This window comes from Acinonyx jubatus, chromosome X (genome assembly GCF_027475565.1).
Source record: "Acinonyx jubatus isolate Ajub_Pintada_27869175 chromosome X, VMU_Ajub_asm_v1.0, whole genome shotgun sequence".
NCBI classification, from domain to species: Eukaryota; Metazoa; Chordata; class Mammalia; order Carnivora; family Felidae; genus Acinonyx; species Acinonyx jubatus.
Genome location: NC_069389.1, coordinates 55093242 through 55118701, shown reverse-complemented (window position 1 = coordinate 55118701; position 25460 = coordinate 55093242). Strand labels below are relative to the sequence as shown.

Below are 25460 nucleotides of genomic sequence, written 5' to 3'. Positions count from 1 at the left end.
CTACTTAGTACTGCAGATGATCCAATGATTAACCTTATCATGGCATTATCACATTTCACTAAATTTGCCTGTTCATGTGACTGTAAGCTCAATAATGTAAAAATCCTCTCTAACCAGTTCAATAGTTTTATTTCCACTGCTCTGTATACTGCCTAATACATAGGACATGATCAATAAATACCTCTTAAAGAAATGATAAAATTATTCTGTCTCTAATAATGGAAGACTAAGTAATTCAGATGAAATTTCCTGCTATAAACAACAACAAAAATAGATACAATATAACTAGTATATATTTGAAGGCAACCAGCATGTAACAAGGCAATAAAGCCAAGATGAAGAATAAATAGAAAACTCAAAGAGACTATTTTAATCTCCTGAGGTCACTGGCTGATCACAGGAGAAGCTGAGAGACAGCAGAGCTTTTAACAGGATCATGGAACTAAAATAACAAGAGTTGGAATTCAGGCCCCACAATTGAGGTGAACCATAAAAATTCTCAGATGGTGGGTTCTAACTGAAAAAGGACAGAAACTGAAAGGAAGGCTAAATCAGCATTCACATGGCCAGATTCAAATTATCTCAATATCAGATTGGATTAAAGTGATATGAGATTGCTAATATGCTAACCACCTGTCAGAAATAAGCATAAATCCTTAATGCAGAAGGATAAAAAGAAAAACAAAACCTGATGCTTAAGACAACCTCTTCTATAGTTTTTCATATGCAATATCTGCCACTCAACCAAAACTAAGCAGGCATATAAGCAAACAAGGCAAATAGAAAATCAAGAGAAACAATAGACAACAGAAACAAACCCTAAAGGATTGGGATAAAAGAGTTGCTAAATGAATAATTTTAAGTAATCGTGGTTAATATGTTCAAAAAAAGAGAAAAGACTAGATTATAAATTTTGGCAAAGATCTTAACACTATTTTTAAAAAATAACAAAATGGAAATTCTAGAAAATAAAAATGTATATAAGAAGTTAAATTAAGGGGTGCCTGGGTGGCACAGTCGGTTAAGCGTCCGACTTCACCCAGGTCACGATCTCGCAGTCTGTGAGTTCGAGCCCCGCGTCAGGCTCTGGGCTGATGGCTCAGAGCCTGGAGCCTGTTTCCGATTCTGTGTCTCCCTCTCTCTCTGCCCGTCCCCCATTCATGCTCTGTTTCTCTCTGTCCCAAAAATAAATAAACGTTGAAAAAAAAATTAAAAAAAAAAAGAAGTTAAATTAAGAACTCAGTGGGTGAGCTTAACAAGAGATTAGACAAATCTAAACAAAGAATCAATGAGTTGGAAAATAGGTCAGAATAATCAGGATGTGATACTGAGAGAAAAAAGACAAAACACTTTTAAAAAAAGTACATACATAAGAGAAAATGTATAAGAAAGTTTATAACTGGATCTTAAAAAGAGTAGAGAGATAATAAAGCAGGAACAACATTTAGAGAGATAATAACTGGGAATATTTCAAAACTGACAAAAAACATCAAGCCACAGATGCAAATAGTATGAACCCCAAGGAAGATAAAGAAAGTCATACCTAAACATATCATGGACAAATGACTAAAAGGCAAAGATAAAGTTTTTTGTTTGGAAGATGGCACCAGAGTGGGAGGACTGTAAGATCACCTCATCCCATGAATACAACTAGACAAGTATCAAATCATCTTAAATACCCCATAAACTGAACATAAGACTGGCAGAACAAATTCCCCAACTAAAGGTAGAGAAGAGGTCACAATGAAGAAAGTAGAAAGTGTGGAGATGTGGTTTGGCAGACAAAAAGATTGTGGCTGCAGTGATGGAGAGTGAGCTGTGGTCACAGAGAAGGGTGAGAGAGACTAGCACACAATGAAGTACATGGGGAAAATGAATCCCCATAGCAATTGGCTTGGAAAGTGAGAGGGGCCAAGTTCTCGCAGCTGAAAGGTGCCTGGGGCACACAATGAGTAGGTTGTTCACTCACCTTGGAGTATATTCCAGATAGGCATCATTCACAGAGAGATCTCTCCAGGAACTAAGGAAATAACGGGAGCCATTTCCCTACCCCATCTCTCAGCATAAGCACAGGGCCACCTGTGGAAACCAGTTCAATGCTGACACTTGTTGGGGCACCTGGGTGGCTCATTCAGTTAAGCATCTGACTTCAACTCAGGTTCTGGTCTCACCGCTCATGAGTTTGAGCCCTGCATCAGGCTCTGTGCTGATAGATCAGAGCCTAGAGCCTGCTTCTGATTCTGTGTCTCCCTCTCTCTGCCCCTTCCCCACTTGTTCTCTCTCTCTCTCTCTCTCTCTCTCTCTCTCTCTCAAAAATAAACATGTAAAATTTTTTTTTAATTAAAAAATATTTTTTAAATGCTGATACTTGTTACTTAACTTGCTGACACTAAGTCCCAGCACCCCACACTCCACTGGAAGTGCCCCTCTCAGTCACACTTGCCTCAGTCCAAGTGCAGCAGTACCCGTCCCCAAGACTGGCTCAAACCCTTCCCACAACACATCTCCCAATGCAAGAGTTTAGCAGAGTTTCCAGTGGCAGTGGCAACAGGTTTCATTTCACAAACTGAGTAAAGCACACCTAGTTAAAGCGCACCATATTTAGCACAGGGACCAAAACTGCCTATAACAGGCAAAGAGAGGCTTCAGATGGCTGGCCTTAAGAATAAAGTGGCCAGGAAAAAACAGCAGAGCACATACAGCACACTATGGAACCACCAGGCCCTGGGGAAAGGGGATACTACATGGCAGGGCACAACAGGACCCATTCTTCATTAAGACCAATACCCACAAGAATAAGAAAAATAGCTGACATTAATAATACATAGAAAAAGGCAGAGAGAATTAGACAAAATGAGAAGACACAGTAATTTATCCCAAATGACAGAACAGAAGGCCATGGCCAGAGATCTCAGAAAACATTTATAAGGAACATGCCTGAGAGAGAATTTAAAGTAATGAATGTAAGGATACTCATTTCACTTGTGAAAAGAGTGGAAGACAACTGAGACCTTTAACATAGAGGTAAGGAATAGCACATTAGGGATAAAGGGCTCAATAAATAAAATTAGAAACTTGCTTGACAGAATGAACAGCAGGCTGGAAGAAGCAGAGGAACAAATTAGTGACCTAGAAGACAAAGTAATGGAAAGTACTCAAACTGAAAAAAAAGAGAGAAAAAAGAATTATAAAAAACAAGAATAAACTTAGAGAACTCGGTTACTCCATGAAATGTAATAACATTCATATTATAGGAGTCCCAAAAGAAGAACATAGAGAAAAGGAGACAGAAATCTATTTCAAAAAACAATAGTTGAAAAATTCCCTAATCTGGGGTGGAAACAGATCCCCAGATTGAAGAGACACAGAGAACCCCCATCAAAATCAACAAAACCAGATCCACATCAAGATATATTGTAATTAAATCAGCAAAACAGTGATAAGGAAAAAAAAATTTAAAGCAGCAAGACAAAAGACAGCAACATACCAGGGAAACCCCATAAAGCCAGCAGGGTAGCTTTTAGCAGAAACATAGTAAGCCAGAAGAGAGTGGCATGACATATTCAAAGTACTGAATGAGAAAAATCTGCAGCCAAGAATACTCTATCCAGTGGGGCACCTGGGTGGCTCAGTCGGTTAAGCGTCCGACTTCAGCCCGGGTCATGATCTCGCGGTCTGTGAGTTCGAGCCCCGCGTCAGGCTCTGTGCTGACAGCTCAGAGCCTGGAGCCTGCTTCTGATTCTGTGTCTCCCTCTCTTTCTGCCCCTCCCCTACTCATGCTCTGTCTCAGAAATAAATAAACATTAAAAAATAAAAAGAATACTCTATCCAGCAAGGCTATCATGCCAAATATGAGTAGAGATAAGCAGTTTTCCAGACAAGCAAAAACTAAAGGAGTTCCTGAACACTAAACCAGTCCTGCAAGAAATATTAAAGGGGACTCTGACTGCAAAGGAGAGACCAAAAGTGACAGCATGAAGTAGGAAACATAAAAGCAGTAAAAAGGAGTATTTCTATAAAAAATCAGTGAAGGAGTTCCTAAAACAAAGGGTTTAAATGTGACAACATATACCTAAATGTATGGAGGAGAGAAACAAAGAATGGGTTCAAACTTAAATGACCATCAAATTAATATAACTGCTATATGCAGAAGAGGTTATGTACAAACCTAGTGGTAATCATATACCAAAAAATAAATATGCAAATAATAAAAAGAAAGAAATGCACATATATCACTAAAGAATATCAGCAAACCATGAAAGAGAGAAAGGATCAAAGAAAATCTTCTGAAACAACAAAACAAATAAAATGCCAATAAATAAAGATCTATGAATAATTACTTTGAATGTAAATGACTGAAATGCTCCCATCAAAAGATATAGGATGACAGAATGTATGAAAAACAAGACACATCTATATGCTGCCAACAAGAGACTCATTTTAGACCTACAACACCTGCAGATTGAAAGTGAAGGGATGGAGAAACATCTATCATGCAAAGGTTCTCAAAAGAAACCCAGTGTAGCAATACTATTTAAAATAGACTTTAAAAATAAGACTGAAATTAGAATCAAAGGACAGTACTATACAATAGTAAAGGGGACAATCTACCAAGAAGATATAACAATCGAAGATATTTACGCATGCAACACAGGAGTACCCAAATACATAAACAGTTAATAATAAAAATAAAGGAACTAAATGATAATGATACAATAAGAGTAGGGGACTTTAACAGCACTCTTATGTCAGTGGACACATCATCTAAACAGAAAATCAACAAGGAAACAATGGTTTTGAATGACACATGTGACCAGATGGATTTAACAGATATATTCAAAACATTCCATCCTAAAACAGAAGAATACACATTCTTTTCAAGTGCACATGGAACATTCTCCAGAATAGATCACATATTAGGTAACAAAACAGCCCTCCCTCAACAAATTCAAGAAGATGCATCTCTTCTGACAACAACGTAATGAAACTAGAAGTCAACCACAAGAAAAAATCTGGAGAGACCACAAATATGTGGAGGTTAGATAACATGCTACTAAAAAATGAATGGGTCAACCAGGAAATCAAAGAATTTAAAAGTACACGGAAACAAATGAAAATGAAAACAGCCCAATAATCTTTGGGATGTAGGTAAAGTGTTTCTAAGAGGGAAGTTTGTAGCAAGACAGACCTACCTCAAGAAGCAAGAAAAATCTCAAACATCCTAACCTCACACCTAAAGGAGCTAGTAAAGGAATAACACACAAAACCTAAAACCAGCAAAAAGAAGGAAATAATAAAGATCAGAGCATAAATAAATTATATAGAAACTGAAAGAACAATAAAACAGATCAATGAAACCAGGAGCTGGTTTTTTAAAATAAATCAATAAATTGATAAACCTCTAGCCAGACATACCAAGAAAAAAGACAAAGGAATCAAATATGAAAACAAATGAGAAAAGAAAAATTACAACCAACAACACAGAAATACAAACATTTATAAGAGAATACTATTAAAAAAACTATATGCTTACAAACTGGACAACCTAGAGGAAATGGATAAATTCCTAGAAACATAAAACCTACCAAAACTGAAGTAGGAAGAAAGAGAAAACTTAAGATCAATAACCAGCAAATAAATTGAATCAGTAATGAAAAAACACACAGCAAACAAAAGTCCAGCACCAGATGGATTCACAGGCAATTTCTACCAAAAATTTAAGGGAGATTTAATACCTATTCTTCTCAAACTATTTCAAAAAGTATAAAATAAAGGAAAACTTCCAAATTCATTCTATGAGGCCAGCATTACCCTGATCCCAAAACCAGATAAAGACACCATTAAAAAAGGGAAATATTCCTGATGAACATAGATATAAAAATTCTCAATAAAATACCAGCAAACCAAATTCAACAATACATTAAAAAAATCATTCATCACAATCAAGTTAGATTTATTTTTGGGTTGCAAGGGTGGATCAATATTTGCAAATCACTGTGATACATCACATCAATAAGAGAAAGGTGAATGATAGGAAAATTTCAATAGACACAGAAGAAGCATTTCACAAAATACAACATCCGTTCATGATAAAAAAAAAAAAAACCCTCAAAAAAGTTAAGTTGAGAGGGAACGTACCTTGACATAAGGGCCATCTATGAAAACCACATAGCTGACATCATCCTTAATGTGGAAAAAGAGACGGCTTTTCCCCAAGGTCAGAAACAAGACAAGGATATCCACTCTCACCACTTCTCTACCACATAGTACTGTAAGTCTTAGCCACAGCAATAAGACAACAAAAATAAAAGGCATCCAAATCGGCAATGAAGAAGTAAAGCTTTCATTATTTGCAGATGACATGATACTATATATAGGAAACCTGAAAGACTCCACCAAAAAACTGCTAGAACTGATAAATGAATTGAGTAAAATCACAGGATACAAAACCAAAGTACAGAAATCTGTTGTGTTTCTATATGCCAGTAATGAGGAAGCAAAAAGAGAAATTAAGAAATCAATTCCATTTAAAATTGCACTAAAAATAGTAAGATACCCAGGAATAAACCTAACCAAAGAGTGAAAGACCCATACTCTGAAAACTATAAGCACTGATGAAAGAAACTGAAGATGACACAAGGAAATGGAAAGACATTTCATTCTCATCGATTGGGAGAACAAATATTGTTAAAATGTCTATACTGCCCAAAGCAATTTACACATTTAATTCAATCCCTATCCAAATATCAACAGCATTTTTCACAGAACTAGAACAATCCTAAAATGTATGGAACCACAAAAGACCCCAAATATCCAAAGCAATCTTGGGAAAGAAAAGCAAAGCTGGAGGCATTTAACTCCAGACGTCAAGGTATATCACAAAGATGTAATTATCAAAACGGTTTGGTACTAGCACAAAAATAGACACAAATCAATACAAGAGAATAGAAAACCCAGAAATAAACTGGCAACTATATGGTCAATTATTCTTTGACAAAGCAGAAGGAATATCCAATGGCATAAAGACATTCTCTTCAACAAATGGTGCTGTGAAAACAGGACAATAATATGCAAAAGAATAAAACTGGACCACTTTCTTATACCATACACAAAAATAGATTCAAAATGAATTAAAGACCTAAATGTGAGACCTGAAACCATAAAAATCCTAGAAGAGAATAGAGGCAGCAACTTCTTTGACATTGTCCATAGCAACTTTTTTCTAGATATGTCTCCTGAGGCAAAGGAAACAAAAGCAAAAATAAAAATAAACTATTGGGCTCTCCCTCAAAAATAAATAAAACATTAAAAAAAATTAAAAAAATAAACTTTTGGGAAAATACCAAAATTAAAACCTGCACAGTGAAGAAAATAATCAGCAAAACTAAAGGGCAACCTACAGAATTGGAGAAGATATTTGCAAATATATTCAGTGAAGGGTTAGTATTGAAATACATAAAGAACTTATGGAAGTCAACACCAAATAAACCTAAATGATCCAACTAAAAGATGGGCAGAAGACATGAAGAGACACTTCTCCAAAAAAGACATTCAGATGGCAATAAAGAGGTGAAAAAAATGTTCATTATCACTTACCGTCAGGGAAATGCAAATCAAAACTACAATGAGGTATCACCTCACACCTATCAGACTGGCTAAAATTAACAACACAAGAAACAAGAGGTACTGGTGAGAATGTGGAGAAATAGGAACACTCATGCACTATTAGTGGGAATGCAAACTGGTATGGCCACTCTGGAAACCAGTATGAAGGTTCCTCAAAATTTTAAAGTGGAAGTACACTATGACCCAGCAATTGCACTATTTGGTATTTACCCAAAGAATAAAACAACTTCTTCAACAACTACTTCAAAGGGATTCATGCACGATTATGTTTATATTGCCATTACTTACAAGAGCCAAATTATGGAAGCAGTCCAAGTGTCCACTGATTGGTGAGTGGATAATGAAGAAGTGATGTGTGTGAGATGGAACATTATTCAGCCATGTAAAAGATTGAAATCTTGACATTTGCAATGACATGAATGGAGTTAGAGTATACTGCTAGGTGACATAAATCAAAGAAAAATACCATATGATTGATTTCACTCATATGTGGAATTTAAGAAGCAAAACAAAGGAAAAAAAGATAAATCAAGAAACAGACTCTACACTATAAAGAACTGATAGTTACCAGGGGATGATTGTGGAGGGATGGGTTAGATAGATGAAAGGGATTAAGCAGTGCACATGTAGTGATGAGCTCTAGGTGTTGTATGGAATTGTGGAATCACTATGTTGTACACCTGAAACTAATATAACATTGTATATTACCTAGTTGGAATTAAAATAAAAACTCTAAAAGCCAAAAACATAAAAAATAAAACCCCAAAATAAAGAGATATATCAAAATCAGCAGGTCAAAAAGACACATTACCTTCAGAAAAGCTAATAATATAAAAGTTTCAGCTGGTTTCCCAAAATACATAATAGAAGGCTTTTTAGCATTGATATGGTATCTTCAAAATTTTGAAAGAAAAATAACTAACCTATAATTCTATATCCAGTAAAAAGGTCTTTCAAAAATAGAGGTGAAATAAAGAAATATTTTCAGACAAACAAAAACTGGAAAAAATTAGCAGTAGATACACATTAAAGGGAATGTTAAAGGGTATTATTAGAGCAGAAGGAAATGACCTCAAACTGAAATTTGGTAAGAAAAGAAAAAATGATAAGAAAAGGGTAAACATAGGGGAAATCTAAATGAATATTAACTATAAAATAACAATGTCTTGTGCAGCTTAAATCATATACATAATTAAATTACCAAAAAACAATAGCATAGAGTTGGCAGGGGGTAAATGGAGTTAAATTATTCTAAGGCCTTTGCACTGTGCAGGAAGAGGTCAAAGAACTAATTATATCAGACTATTGTAAGGAAAAAATGCATGTTGTAATATTTAGGGTATCCACTAAAACGACAGTAAAAATATGTATCTACAATATTAACAAAGAGTAAAAAAGATTAGTAAAAAAAATCCAAAAGAAGGCAATATGGAGTAAAAATGTTCATTTAAGATGGGCAAGACAAATACAAATAGTATGATGGTATATTTAAAGCCAAATATGTAAGTAATTTAATTAAATTGAAATTGATTAAATGTGCCAGTTAGATCAACTAAATTGAAAAGGAAAACTATATCTATTTATAAGAGATGCATTTAAAACATATGAGGGGCACCTGGGAGGCTGAGTCAGTTGGGCATACGACTTTGGCTCAGGTCATGATCTCACAGTCCATGAGTTTGAGCCCTGCGTCGGGCTCTGTGCTGACAGCTCAGAGCCTGGAGCCTGCTTTGGATTCTGTCTCTCCCTCTCTCTCTGCCCCTCTCCCCTCTGTCTCTGTCAAAAATAAATAAACATTAAAAAAATTTTAACAAAAAACATATGGAAAGGTTATAATTTTAAAAGATGGAAGACATATCATGCAAAAGTTGATCAAAAGAAAGTAGCATTATTTTTTAAAAATATTTATTTTTGAGAGAGACAGAGACAGAACTTGAGCAGGGGAGGGGCAGAGAGAGAGGGAGACACAGAATCCGAAGCAGGCTCCAGGCTCCGAGCTGTCAGCACAGACCCTGATGTGGGGCTCAAAATCCACGGACGGTGAGATCATGACCTGAGCCGAAGTCGGATGCCCAACCAACTGAGCCACCCAGGCGCCCCGAGAAAGTAGCATTATTAATATAAAACAATGTAGACATTAAGGTAAAAAGCATTACTACAGTTAAAGAGGGACATTTCGCAATAAAAAGTTCAATTCAGGGGTGCCTGGGTGGCTCAGTCACTTAAATGTCCAACTTTGGCTCAGGTCATGATCTCACGGTTCATGGGTTCGAGTCCTGTGTCGGGCCCTGTGCTGACAGCTCAGAACCTGGAGCCTGCTTTGGATTCTGTGTCTCCCTCTCTCTCTTCCCCTTCCCCACTTGCACTCTGTCTCTATCTCTATGTCTCTCTCTCAAAAATAAACATTAAAAATTTTTGAAAACAAATAAGTTTAATTCAACAGAAGATATATCAGTTCTAAATACGTAATTACCTAATAACACAATCTCAAAATACGTGAATCAAAAATTACCAGAACTAAAAGAAGACATGGATAAATACATAATTATCATGAGAGATTTTTGACACAAATATCTCAACAACTGATAGAATGAGTAAACAAAAAAAATCAGAGAGGGCAAAAATTATTCAAAGAACACAATTTGACCTATTTAGTAAATAAATAGCACGCACTACACTATAGGACATATTCTTTCAAGTACACACAGAGCATCTATAAAAACTGACTACAGTCACCATTAATAACAAATACTTTAAATCATACAGAGATGTTCTTTAACCACAGTGGAATTAAGCTAAAAATAAATTAAAAAAAAGATAACTAGAAAATTATCATCTTTGGAAATCAATACATACACTTAAAATGACTAATAAACCACAATGGAAAATAGAAAATATTATTTGTATTGAATGTTAAAACTATAGCATATCAAAATCAAAACTTATGTAACATGCTAAAACTGTGCTTAGAGGGAAATTTATACTCTACACATTTTAATAAATTTTTTAATGTTTATTTATTTTTGAGAGAGAGAAAGAGACACAGCATGAGCAGGGTAGGGGTAGGGGGAGAAACACAGAATCCAAAGAGAGCTCCAGGCTCTGAGCCATCAGCACAGAGCCAAGCCCCATGTGGGACTCGAACTCAGACTCACCAGCTGTGAGATCATGAGCTGACGCCCAACCTACTGAGCCACCCAGGCACCCCTAAAATGAACATTTTATTTTACTTTATTAATATATATTTTTTTGAGAGACAGAGCGCCAGCAGGGGAGAGACAGAGAGGGGGAGACAGAATCTAAAGCAGGCTCCAGGCTCTCAGCTGTTAGCACAGAGCCCTATGCATGGCTCAAACTCATGAAGGGCAGATCATGACCAGAGCGGAAGTCGCTCAATTGACTGAGATACCCAGGTGCCCCTAAAATGCATATTTTAAAAAAGAATGATTTAAGCATCTTCTCAAGAAACTAGAGGGTGGTTCAGTCAGTTAGGCATCGAACTCTTGATTCCGGCTCAGGTCATGATCTCTGGTAGTGAAATCAAGCCCTGCCTGGGGCTTCAAGCTGGGTGGAGTCTGTTGAAGACTCTCTGTCTCCCTCTAGCTCTGCCCCTCCCTCACTCTTGAGCTTGCATGGGTGCATGCACTCACTCTCAAAAAAAGCAGAAAGTAGATATATTTTTAAAAATTGTTTTAAGTTTACTTATTTATTTCAAGAGAGAGCAAGCAGGGGAAGGGGGAGGGAGGGAGGGAGAGAGGGAGAGGGAGAGAGGGGGAGAGAGGGAGAGGGAGAGAGGGAGAGAGGGAGAGAGAGGGAGAGAGAGGGAGAGAGAGGGAGAGAGAGGGAGAGAGAGGGAGAGAGAGGGAGAGAGAGGGAGAGAGAGGGAGAGAGAGGGGGAGAGAAGGGGAGAGAGAGGGAGAGAGAAGGGGAGAGAAGGGGAGAGAGGGAGAGAGAGGGAGAAGAGAGAGAGAGAGAGAGAGAGAGAGAGAGAGAGAGAGAGAGAGAGAATATCCTAGGCAGGTTTCGCACTGTCAGCACAGAGCCCAATGCAGCGCTTGAACTCACGAACTATGAAATCATGACCTGTGCTGAAATCAAGAGCTGGAGGCTTAACTGACTGAGCCACCCAGGTGCCCCTTAGATGTTTTTTCAAATCACCAAATTAAAGCCAACAAAAGTAGAAATATGAAAATTTAAAAGATATTAGCAGAAATTAATGAAATAGAAAACAATCCATAGTGTAGATCAACTAATAAAATTGACAAATCTCTGGTAAAACCACCAAGAAAACTGCACACTAATAAAACTGAAATGAAAAGGGGAAAACTACAGATCATACAGATTAGAATTCAATGATTTAAACACACTATAGTACACAAACTGCTAATACACATAACAACTATTATGAATCTCAAGGGCATTATACTAAGTGAAAAAAAAGGCAATCTCAAATATATACTGTATGATTCCATTTATACATTTATTCAATCAATTTATACATCATCAGGGAAACACAAATCAAAACTACAATAAGATTATCACCTCCCATCTGGCAGAATGGCTAAAATTAACACAGGAAACAACAGGTGTTGGTGAGGATGTGGAGAAAAAGGAACACTCTCACACTGTTGGTGGATATGCAAACTGGTATAGCCACTGTGGAAAACAGTATGGAGGTTCCTCAAAAGTTAAAATAGAACTATCCTATGATCCAGCAATTGCACTACTAAGTATTTACCCAAAGAATACAAAATTATTGGGGCACCTGGGTGACTCAGTTGGTTAAGCATCCAACTCTTGATTTCGGCTCAGGTCATGATCCCAGGGTTGTGGGACTGAGCCCTGCATTAGGCTCTGTGCTGACAGCATGGAGCCTGCTTGGGATTCTATCTGCCCCCCTCTCTCTCTCTGCCCCTCTGCCACTCTCTCTCTCTCTCTCAAAATAAATAAACTTTAAAAAATACAAAAATACTGATTTGAAGGGATACATGCACCCTGACATTTATAGCACCATTATCAACTATAGCCAAATTATGGAAAGAGCCCACATGTCCATTGACTAATAAATGGACAAAGAGGTGGTGTATGTGTATATATATACATATATATATACACACACATATACATATATATATATACACATATATACATGCACACACACACAATGGAATATTAGTCATAAATTTAAAAAATGAAATCTTGCTATTTGCAATGATGTAGATGGAGCTAGAGAGTACTATGCTAAGTGAAATTAAGTCAGTCAAAGGAAGACAAATACCATATGATTTCACTCACATGTGGAATTTAAGAAACAAAATAAACGAACATGGGGGGGGAAACGGAAACCAAGAAATCCTTAACTATAGAGAACTGAGGGTTGCTGGAAGGGAGGTGGGGGGGGGGATGGGTTAAACAGGTGATGGGGATTAAGGAATGCACTTGTGATGAGCACTAGGTGTTGTATGTAAGTGTTGAATCACTAAATTCTACACCTGAATCTAATATTACACTGTGTTAACTAATGGAATTTAAATGAAAGCTTTTAAAAAGGTTGTATTTTTTATTATTTTATTTATTTTTTTGAGAGAGAGAGAGAGATGGAGAGGGTGCAGGTGAGCAAAGGACAGAGAGAGAGAGAGAGAGAGAGAGAGAGAGAGAAAGAGAGAGAGAGAAGCGGGTTCACCCGAACCGGGGCTAGAGCTCACCCGATGTGAAACTGGAACTCACAAACCGTGAGATCATGACCTAAGCCAAAGTCAGATGCTTAATGACTGAGCCACCCAGGCGCCCTTAAAAAAAATTTTTTTAAACATTAATTTAAAACAAAATTTTTAAAAGAGGCAATAATAACCACAAGAAGGAAAGATTTCTTACACATTAGGATAATTATATTTTAAAAAATAGAAAATAAGTGTTAGTGAGAATGTAAAGAAATTGGAATTCTTGTGCATTACCAGTAATATAAAATGATGCAGTCACTGTGGAAAACAATTTAGCAGTTCTTAATTCAACAGAACTACCATATAATCCAGCAATTCCACACAAAAGAATTAAAAGCAGAGACTACAACAGATATTTGTACATCAATATTCAAAGCAACATTATTCACACTAGCCAAAAAGTACAAATAACCCAGCGTCCATCACAAATGAATTGATAAAATATGGTACACACACACACACACAAATATTATTCATCCATAAAAAGAGTACAATTCTGATATGTGACAACATCAAATGAATCCTGAAAACCTTATGTGAAGTGAAATAAGACCAAAATAAAATAACAAATACTGTATGATTTTGCTTATATGAGGTACCTAGAATAGGTAAATTCAAAAGGAAAAAAGTAGACTAAAGGTTACCAGGGGCTGGGGAAAAGGGAATAGGGAATTATTATTTAATGGGCACAGAGTTCCTGTTTGGGAGGATGAAAGAGTTCCGAAAATAGTGGTAATGGGTACACAATGTTGTGAATGGACTTCATGCCACTGACCTACACAGTTGAAAATGGTTATAATAAATTTTATGTTATGTATTTTACCACAATTAAACAACAGATGGTGAGGATATTATGAAATTCTTCATGTGAATAAATTTAAATTTTTTACTGAAGTAAACAAATTCTTAGAACATAAAAATTACTAGGGACACCTGGGTGGCTCAGTTGGTTAAGTGTCCTGTTCTTGATTTTTGCTCAGGTCATGATTTCACGGTTTATAAGATCAAGCCCCATGTACGGCTCTGCACTGACAGAACAGACCCTGCTTGGGGTTTTCTCTCTCTCTCTCTCTCTGGCCCTCCCCCACTCTTTCATTTTCTGTCTCTCTCTCTCTTTCAAAATAAACATTTTTAAAAACTTATTTAAACTGACACAAGTAAAACCAAGATATCTGTAAATCTTATACCTATTAAGTTATCAAATCTACAGTTTAAAATCTCCCCTCTTCTGGGCGCCTGGGTGGCTCAGTCGGTTGAGCGTCAGGTTCAGCTCAGGTCATGACCTCACTGTTCATGAGTTGGGGGGGGGGACATGTGGGGCTCTGTGCTGACAGCTCAGAGCCTAGAGCCTCCTTCGGATTCTGTGTCTTCTTCTCTCTGACCCTCCCCAGCTCATGTCTGTCTCTCTCAAAAAAATGAATAAACATTAAAAAATAATAATAAATAAATAAACAAATAAAATATCCCCGCTTCTCCCTCCCAAAATTCCAGGCCCAAATGTTTCACCAATTTACCAAACATTTAAGGAAGAAATATTACATAAACTCTTACAGACAAAAAATTTAAAACACTTCCAAATAATTAAAAAAAAATTTTTAATGTTTATTTTTGAGAAAGACAGAACATGTGTGGGGGAGGGGAAGAGAGAGAGAGAGAGAAAGAGAGAGAGAGAGAGAGGGGGGGGGGGAGACACAGAATCTGAAACAGGCTCCAGGCTCTGAGCTATCAGCACAGAGCCTGAACGCAGGGCTCAAACTCAGGAATGGTGAGATCACAACCTAAGCTCAAGTGGGATGCCTAACCAACTGAGTCACTCAGGTGCCCCACTTCCAACTAATTTTATAAGAACATTCTAACTTTATCCAAACCTGATACAAAAGGAAAATTACATGCTAATCTCACTCATGTATATAGAGGGAAAAAAGACCCTCAGTGATATATTAGCAAACCAAATCTAGCAATATGTAAAATGAATAATCATTGTGACAAAGTGTTTATTCCACAAGTGCAAGGTTAGTTTAATACTACATTAACTGAATAAAGGAAAAAAATCATAGGATTATCTCAATAGATGCAGGAAAGCCATTGATATAATGATATATCCATTTATGATTTTAAAAAATCTTAATAAACTAGGACTAAAACAGAACTTTAAATTTATAAAGGCTATCTTTAGAAAAAGAACTACAACCATCATCATACCTAAAGATGTTAAAAGCTTTTCCCTCTGAGATTGGGAATAGGGTAAGGATGCCTACAATCACTAATTCTATTTGACATTGTTCTGAAGGCTTAAGCTAGTACAATAAAGAAAAAAATTTAAAGTACAAATATTGGAAAAGAAAAAATAAAAAAATAAAACCTGTCTTTTGTCACAAAATGTAATAGTGTATGTAGAAAATCCAAAAGAATCCACAGAAAATTTATTAGGATTAATAAATGCGTTCAGCAAGATGTTGGACACCAAACAATATATAAAAATATGTTTCTGAGCATCAGCCAGAAGCAATTTAAAAATGAGATTTTAAGATAATGTGGTCCCAGGTTGTTTTTCCTGTGAAGCAGACTAGAAGACATAGATTACTACGCAGGACTTTTAATTCCTAATTTTTGCAGGGTTCAACATATGGGCAAGAGAAAGGAAAAAAGAAATCCCCAAAAGGCTCTAGCCGAAACCATAGGGAGCTCTGGAGCTAATACAGTCCTTCAAAGTATTCTGGATTTAGTGGGAAGGGGCAAGCCTTTCCACCTCCTAACTTATCAGTCATTGGATATGGGATACCCTGAAAGGAGGGATCTCTATGGGTGAGACAGTTTTCTTCAACCAGGACAAATTCAAAAAGGGCCTGTCAGTTGAGATCTGTCTTCTAGCAGCACTCTCAGCCTTTGAGGAATAAGTCTTCCATTTCTGAATGGGGACTTTGGTGACAGATCATGGCATTAACTGCAGATATCGTTTAAAATGGCTTCAAAAAATATCAAATACCTTACAATAAATCTAATGATAGGGGTATAAGAGTTCTACACAGAAAACTATAAAATATTGTGAATATCCAGTTTTCCCAACACTATTTGTTGAAGAAACTATCCTTTCCCCATGGTGTATTCATGGCACCCTTCCCAAAGATTACTTGACTATATATACATGGATTTATTTCTAGGATCTCTATTCTGTTCAACTGGCCTATATACCTGTGTTTAGGCCAATTATTCTACTTTTTAAAAATTTTAATTCCAGTATAGTTAACATACAATGTTATTTAAGTTTCAGGTGTACAATATAGTGATTCAAAAATTTTATACTTACCATAAGTGTATTATTGATCTCCTTCACCTAATTTACTCATCTTCCCCCCCCCCCCATCTCCCTTCTGGTAATGTCTTGGGATGTCTGGGTGGCTCAGTTGGTTAAGCATCTACTCTTGATTTAGGCTCAGGTCATGATCTCACAGTTTGTAGGATCAACCCCCATGTCAGGTTCTGCGCTGACAGCCCAGAGCCAGCTTGGGATTCTTCTCCTCCCTCTTTCTCCCCCCCTCCCCCATTTGCACATATGCATTCTCATTCTCTCTCTCTCCCTCTCCTTCTCTCTCAAAATAAATAAAGATTTAAAGAAAGAGTCTGTTTTCAGTTTATCTTTTCTTTGTTCATTTGTTTTGTTTCTTAAATTCCACACACAAGTGAAATCATTTGCAATGACAAGGATGGAGCTAAAGAGTATCACACTAAGTGAAATAAGTCAGAGAAAGACAAATACCATATGATTTTTCTATTATTTTATGTTTAGTCTATATCTGTGTCCTTGAACCTAAAGAGAGTTTCTGGTGGAAAGCATGATTGTGTCTTGCTTTTATCCATTCAGCCACTATATGACTTTGATTGGAAGAGATTTTTGCCTATTTACATTTGAAGTAATTTTTGATAGTGAAGGATTTACCATTGCTATTTTGTTAGTTGTTCTTTGTTAGTCTTGAGATTCTTTTATTTCCCCTTTTGCTCTCTTCCTTTGTATTTTATTGTTTTTTGTATTGATATGCTTTGATTTATTTCTTTTGTATGTGTGTAACTTCTATAGGTATTTTTTCATGGTTACCTTGGGGCTTACATAAAATATTAAGTCTATTTTAGCCTGATAAGTTCAATTGCATATAAAAACTCTACACTCTAACTTATTTCACATACATAACTTATTATTTTTGTCACATTCTACATCTATTCATATTGTGTATCTTTTAACATAGAGTTATTTTCAATACTTCTACCATTTAACTTTTATACTAGAAATAAAAGTGATTTATCCTCTTCCATTCAGTAATACAGTATTCTGTATGGGTCTATATATTTACTTTCACCAATAAGTTTCATACTTTCTCATGCTATCACATAGCTCTTTGGTGTCCTTTCATTTCAAGTTAATATAACTCCCTGTAGCGTTTCATGTAAGTCAGGTCTAGTGATGATGAATTTCCTCAGCTCTTGTTTGTCTAAGAATGTATCTGTTCTTATTTTTTAAGAAAAGTTTTGACAGGTATTGTATTCTTAGTTGGCAGTTTTTTGCTCTTCAGCACTTTGAATATATTATCCCACTCCCTTGTGGTCTGCAAAATTTCTGCTGAAAAGTTTGCTGATGTTCTTAAGGGGAGTTCCCTTGTACATGGTAAGTTGGTTTTCTTTTGAGGCTTTCAAAATTCTTTGTTTTTGACTTTTGACAATTTGACTATAATTTGTCTTGGTGTGGATTTTCTGGGTTTATTTACTTAGTATTCTTTGGGCTTCTTGAATTTGGTCATCCATTTCCTTCTCCACATTTGGAAAGTTTTCAGCCATTATTCCTTTGAATAAGCTTTTGGTCTTTTCTCTCTCTCTCTACGCCTTTTGGGACTCCCCTAATGCCAATAATGGTCTACTTGACGGTATCACTTAAGTCCCATATGCTTTTTCACTATTTTTCTTTTCTTTTTTTTTCTTTTTGTTCCATGGACTGAATTATTTCCAAAGACCAATCTTATTTCACTGATCCTTTATTCTGCTTTATCTAATCTGCTCTGAATCCTGCTCATGAATTTTTCAGTTTCATTATTTGGTTCTTTAGCTCCATGACTTTTGTTTTGTTCTTTTTAATATTTTCTATCTCTTTGTTAGAATTTTCATTTTATGCACTGTTCTCTTGATCTTAGTGAACATCTTTATAAGAGTTATTTTGAATTCTTTGTCAAGTAAATCTCATAACTGTTTCATTAGGGTCAGTATCTGAACATATATTTCTTTGTGTGGAACATCTTTGCCAGTTTTTCATTTTCATTGACTCTCTGTGTTGGTGTCAAAATATTACAGAAAGCAATCATCTCTCCCAATCTCCATGGACTGGTCTTGTACAGAAGACCTTCACCAAGCAGCCCAATCAGAGATTCTGGGGGCTTCTATCAATTCTTTCCCTCCTTAAAGAGAAGCAAGCAGCTGTGTCTTTGTCTATTTACTCTGTACAGAATGCATTTGCCACTCCAAAGTGCCATCTCCATTCTCCCTCAGATAGCTAGACAAAGCCAGATCCATCAGAGATCCAAGACTCTGGCAAGGCAGATGCCAGTTCTTTGGGCAGCCCTGGAGAAGTTCTGGCACTGAATCCCATATCAACTCTTCCACCTCCAGGAGTAAGGTGAAAGTTGACATGTTTCATCTACCCACTCTGTGCTGAGTGGGGTAGGAGGATCTATGGTATCTATCAGTCCTAGCCATCATTTCTGTTCTCCTCCAGGAGACTAGACTGTGCCAGAACCCTGAGATCCTAGACTGACAAGTCAGATGCCAGTTCTTTGGGAAACCCTGGAGAAGTTGGAGCACCAGATGCAAAAATAAACTTTCTTCCCCAGGGAAATATTGAGAGCTGGTATTTTTTGTCTTCTTGCTCTGTGCTCAGCAGGAGGGATGATCCATGATATCTACCAGCCCATGACACTGTCTGTTTTCTCTGAGGCATGCCCCTCAGAGTTTCAAGATTGGCAGAGTGCTGGACAAGTGAACCAACCTCTTCCCTCCACTGGGAGATGCTGAAGCTAGGGGGTTTCTTCCTTATCATATGGTATTGAGCTGGTGGCAGATACTCTGGCAAGAGGGTGTCCTAATCTCCTAATCTACCATCTTGCTGACATCATCCCCTTTAAAATTATTCTCTTTTTGTGGAATATGATGAGCTGGTTCTAAAATATATAGAGAAATGCCAAGGGCCAAGAACATCCAAGATATTTTTAAAGAAGAGGAACAAGGTGGAAGGACTTGCTTTACCAGAAATCAAGAGCTTATTATGAAGTCCAGTAATTAAGACTATAGTATTGTTACAATGACAAATAGACTAACAGAACAGTTCAGAAACAATCTCACACATATGCAGACAATTTACGACAAAGGTGATACTGTAAAGAAGCAAAGAAAAAGACATTCCTTATAAATAAATGGCCTGGGTCAGTTGAAAAGATAAAGCTTGGCCCCTATATCTCATCATACACATAAATCAATTCCAGATGGACTGTAGATCTAAATGTGAATGGCAAAATACATAAAGCTCCTAGAAGATAACATGAAAAAAATACCTACATGATCTCAAGGTAGGAAAATACTATTTAAATGAAACACAAAAAACAGTCATAAAAGAAAATACTGAAAAACTAGACACATGAAAATTTAAAACGTCTGTTCCTCAAAGAACACTGAAGAGATTTGGGAAGGGTTTGCAATATAAAAAGTGCAAAAACGGTCCATAGCCAGAGTATATAAAGAATTCCTACAAATCTATAGGAAAAGGACAAACAACCTGATTTTTAAAAATGCACAAAATACTTGTAGAGACACTTCACAGAAGAAGTTATCCAAATAGATAATAAACCTTTGAAAAAGTGTACAACTTCATTAGTCTTCCGAGAAATGTCAATTAAAATTACAATGAGATAGTATTACAAACCCATCTGCCAGAATGGCTATAATTTAAAATTTTTTTAATGTTTATTTTTTGAGAGAGAGAGACAAAGAGAGACAGAGGGTGAGCGGGGGAGGGGCAGAGAGAGAGGGAGACACAGAATCCAAAGCAGGCTCCAGGCTCTGAGATGTCAGCACAGAGCCTGACGTGGGACTCGAACTCATGGACCGTGAGATTGGGTTTCTGGAGACTTTTATCAGCTGTTAAGTTTTTCTTGAGAAGTGACCGTCAGAATTTCCTATATGATTATGGATGCAAATCCACTTTTTGTTCTTTTACATAGAAAAGATAATGGTTTTGTTTTGTCATTATTTTCAACACCCTTACTGATACTGCCCACCATATTACTTGCTTTGGGGACCACAATCACAACTGGGGCAACTTCTTCACAAAATGATCAATAATGATTTTTATTTTTATTTTTATTTTACTCTAACAATCATATTGTGTACTAACTCAGAAAATGAGGTGTACCTAGATCTTCATATCATCTCCTGTGAGTAGCCAGATAAATCTACAGGTATTCCTTGACTACTCCAGCTAAAGGAGAGAGTTATGATTCTAAAAGGTCTGAAGCGACCCTCTCACTTTTTATCATTAGCAACGTCTCCACTGGGGAGGCTTTTCTAACAATTCCGTTGGAGAACTTTGCTGATCTCTCTGTTATGTATCCCAACTGCCCTAATTTCCTTCTGTATCTTGTTTTAAAAGTTTTTTTTTAAATGTTTATTTATTTTTGAGAGAGAATGAGCAGGGGAGAGGAGCAGAGGGAAAGACAAAGAGAATCCCAAGTAGGCTCTGCACTGTCAGCACAGAGCCCAATGCTGGGCTCTATCCCACGAACCCGTGAGATCATGACCTGAGCCAAAATCAAGAGTCAGAGGCTTAACCGACTGAGCCACCCAGGTGCCCCTCTTGTTTTAAAAACCTCCTCAGTGATCTCTAGATCCCTTTCTTGAGTCATAACTGAGCCTATCATCTCATAAAGATGAATAGGTGGGCATGACCTTATACAATGAAGAGCCTCTGTTTTGCCCACTTGGTCTTTCTGTAATTTATTCTCATCAGTTTGTCTTTACTCCTTGCAAATAAGCTGGCGAGGAACCTGAATGTTCTGCCCATTAAAGGGTGTATATTTTTATCTTTCTTCCTCTCCATGTAAGAGTTTCTGTAAGAGCAGCTGTTTGTGTTGAAAAACTAAAATATAAAAATATGACCTACGTGGCCAAATCCCACAAGGCTGTTTACTTCCTTGTTTATGAATCAGAATGTCAGCACAACTTAGAATCTTGACTGTCAGCAGATATTGCAATTAAATGTCCCTGCAAAGCCAGCAGAGGGTGCACCAGGGTACTAGCAATTTTACCCAAGATGTAGCAGTTATCAGTTTAACTCTAATAGCCAATCAACTTTTTGCCTTTTTTGGGGGGGAGAGGTGGGTATACTAAAACTAACATCCTCAAAAGAAACATAATTTGAATCTGGGCTAAAATTTCTTTAAATTATACTTCAATTCTCCTGAAAGTAAAGTTTAAGAAGAGTAAGGAATACATGTTAAATTTAGTCTGACCAAAATATAGGTGGAGTAAAAGAAAATGATATAAATCTGAGCTCTCTACATGGCAAGAATGGTACTATGGAGCTCCACCCCGCTTTCCTCAAAAAGGCTCCAGGAATTATATGCTACAGGGGAACAGGCACTGTACTGGGAGTCAAGAAACCAACCTCCCTTTTACCAGTGACCAGAGTTGTATGACCTTGGACAAATCACTGCCCCCCACCCCCCGCAGGGCCTATGTGCTATTCAAGGGGATCAAACAAAATGGACTTATATAGCCCCTCACAATTCTAAAAATCTCTGACACCAATTGATGCCAGCAAATGTAAAGAGCCAGTATGCTTGTTGCTACTGCTCAAAAAGATTAAAACAGAAATAAAGGACGGAAAATAGGGATCTGTATTTAAACCTAGACAGAACTATTTGAAGTGCCATGTGAAGGACAAGGCGACTAAATGCCATTATAGACCTGTAAGAGTCCCACACTATCTCAGAAGCCCTAGAGCACAGCTGTCCTGCTAATCCTCAATATATAAACATAGGTCTGTCCATCCTAAATACCAAAAGGCTTTGGCTACCATTTGACTAAGGAAAGGAAGTTCAATTCCTTTATCTTTTCACAGAATATCAATGTTCAGCTGCTAAGTATTGCCACTGGGCGCTGTGGGGGCAGGGGATGGATAAAGAAAGCCAGAATCCTAGTTAATTATCATTTAGCTACAGTGTTTAAAGTTTCAAGTATGAGAAGCATGTCTACTGATTCTCTTCTTTGATAAACTGTTATATAAGTTGGAGTGTGCTAGCAAGACATTTTTAGGTTCAGGGTAACTTTATAATACACAATGTAGAATATATGGCCCATCCTAACATTACAGTTTTATCATGAATGTGATGCCAGCTTTGGATGCATGGTCAAAATACCACAAATAATAGCACAAATAATGTTTACAGAGTATGACAATGATGTGGTAGTAAATATAGAAACCCTGGGTCCCTCACTTCAAGAAACTCATTTGCACAACTTGCCCTCTTTCCCAAAATAAATTCACTGTTATTCTCTAACCACCTCAAAAGGATTCTTGGATCCTTGCTTCTTTTAAATTTCACATGACAAAATATGGCAGTGAGGAGAAAACTTATTTTAAATGCACTAAATTTACTTGAATAAAGAGCTGAAAATGTAGAAGACAAACACCAAAGCTAATAGTTAGCTAACAAGGGCGCAAACACCATAAAGATTGCAAAACAAACAAAACAATAACTGGTCTTGGAAGATTACTCCTGAGTAATTATTCCAATCAATAGACTCCTGTTCTCAAACTAGCAGTGGTTAACAGCCTTCACACTCACCCTACCTAACCCCCCCAAAAGAGTCAGAACCGGTATGCAAAGGGTGAGTTTTATTTCCATAGATTTTTTAAATTGCTGTTCAGAAGTTGTCTAGCAAGATGGCATAGTTCTACCAGAATTCCACAGGGGCGCTGATCCTCACTAGAACACTGAGGACAATCAGTCTCAAATTGCAGGTAAGTGTGAACAAGCCCAAGTTCTGGTCAGCGCACAAGGACCCGCGCTGAAAATGCGATTAAAAGTTATTTCAACTGTGGAGCAGTTATTACAGCTGTTTACAGCTCCAACTCCAGAGGAGAGCCTGCTCGTGCTGGCATCAGCTCTGGACACGAAAAAACAAGCACCGCAGGCAGAAAATCTCACCAGGAGCAGAGGGGCCGTTAGTCCGCCAGAGGGGCAGCGCCCGCACCTCCGCGGCCGGGAGAGCAGCCAACTTTTCCCGCGGCAGCCCATGGCTGGGGGCGGCGGGCGCCAGCCAGGGCTCCCAAGTCCAGGGGTCCTAAGGGTCTGGGTGAGCTAGACCCGGACCCAGGACAACCTACCCCGGGGCGACCTCTCCCCTGCTCGCCTGCCCCCTCCCCGGTGCGGCCCTACAACTTGGCTGGAGGTGGCAGAGTCCTCCTCAGGGCCCGGTGGAGGAGGGCCCCCGCCCTGAGCACAAGGGGAGGGGGCCTCCGCCGCCACCGCCCCTACTAGGTGACTCACCTGGTGCCCGTCCTGGGAGTGTGGGGGGAGTGTGGTTTCGCCCGGTTCCAGAGGCTGCTGCTGCGGTGGTGGCTGCCCGAAGTGGCGGGTGATGGGACCATCAGGGTCGAGGCCACTGGGGCTGCTCAGGGTGCCAGAGGTGCCAGGGGTGCCGGAGCCAAGGCGGGACTCGGCTCCCCGTTCCCGCCGCAACTCGGAGCGCAACTCCAGGTAGCAGCACAACGTCAGCAGGTGGAGGGCCAGCGAGAGGCCAAAGAAACCCAGGAAGAGCCGGCAGCTGTTCCCTTCGCCCGCCCGGGCAGGGGCCCCGCGACAGCCGCAGCCCTGGCTTGCCCGTTCCCGCGGCGCTGCCATGGGCAGAGGTTCCCTGCGCTCTACCTCGGGGTAGCCCATGGCCTCCGGAGACACCCACTCTCTGAGGCCCGGGAGCCGCCGCGTCTTCCTCAGCCGTTCAGGACCCCTGACAGGCGGCTACCGCCCTGCCATCGGCTGGAGGCTGTAGGGACCCGTTCCAGTGCAACGGATGCTGGGCGGGACCGAGCTGGGAGCTGCCGCATGTGCAGCTCCACTCCGAGGGGTGGGAAAGGGAGGAGGAGGGGCGGGAGAGGGGTGGCTCTGCCCGCGGGGAGAATGAGGGAGGAGGCGGAGGCCAACCCCGCCCCATCTCCCAAGCGGCTGCCCAGACGCCCAACCACCGACCCGCCAAGCCTTGGCGCCCCGCCCCCTGCCATTCCACCCGGGGCCTCCAGCCAAGGGGCGGGGCCTGGGGGCGTGTGGGTTCGCCTCAGCCGAACGGCCCCACCCAGCTCTTCCCGCTTGCGCCTGTTTCAGTTGGTGACCAACGCTGTCGTTCATCCCTGGACTCCGCCCCAATTTAACCCTACAGCGCCTGTATGGGTGGGGGGAGGGTGGGCAGGAGAAAGGAAAGAGGGGGAGGCTGAGAAGAATTGGGGCACCTTGGAAAGAAAGTACAGCAAAGAAAGGAGGCAGAAACTAGAATTAATAGAAATGTTTGCAATTAACTGCAGTTGTTAATAACATCATCCAGCACTTATCTGTTGCTTTCAATCTTCAAAGCGTTTAACAGACGTTAAACTAATTAAAACAGTTCTGGGTTTGGAATGAAACCATGCCTGCTGTGTTTGCAATCCAGTGGCGCGCCAAAAGAAAAGGAGACCCAGGAGCCTGGGAGCCAAAAGGAATGAGGTTGGGGTGGGACTAAGGCAGCCCCACTCCTAGAGTGAGCCTGGGGCCTCTTTCTAAGTGTCCAAGAAGTCTACCTATGCCAGGTGGAACTGAAATGACTTTGTCCCACGCAGGTTCAAACACTCCCCTAGGATTTCGTGACACATTAATTAATTCAACAAATATGTATTGGTCCCTTTACAATGTAGAAAGTACTGCATGAGATAATCCACAGCCAGTGGAGTTTCTCTTCTGCCTCAGCAACAGGACTTTTGAGTGGAGAATATGTGCCTTCAATGAGCAAATGGGGAAATTGAGGGCCAGATGAGGTGGATTTTTACAACGG

The 25460-nt window shown here is 38.8% G+C and overlaps 1 protein-coding gene across 6 annotated transcripts in view; it reads right to left on the bottom strand.

Moving 5' to 3' along the window:
- The window catches only part of EDA (ectodysplasin A), a 412220-nt gene extending 387683 nt beyond the window's left edge, over positions 1-24537 (bottom strand). For all 6 annotated transcript variants that reach the window (XM_027053657.2, XM_027053658.2, XM_027053661.2 and 3 more), the window contains exon 1: positions 23930-24537. In XM_027053657.2, the coding sequence (XP_026909458.1) occupies positions 23930-24322 (393 nt within the window). In that variant the 5' untranslated portion in view covers positions 24323-24537. The remainder of the gene's footprint in view (positions 1-23929) is intronic.
- Between the last annotated feature and the right edge of the window lie 923 nt (positions 24538-25460).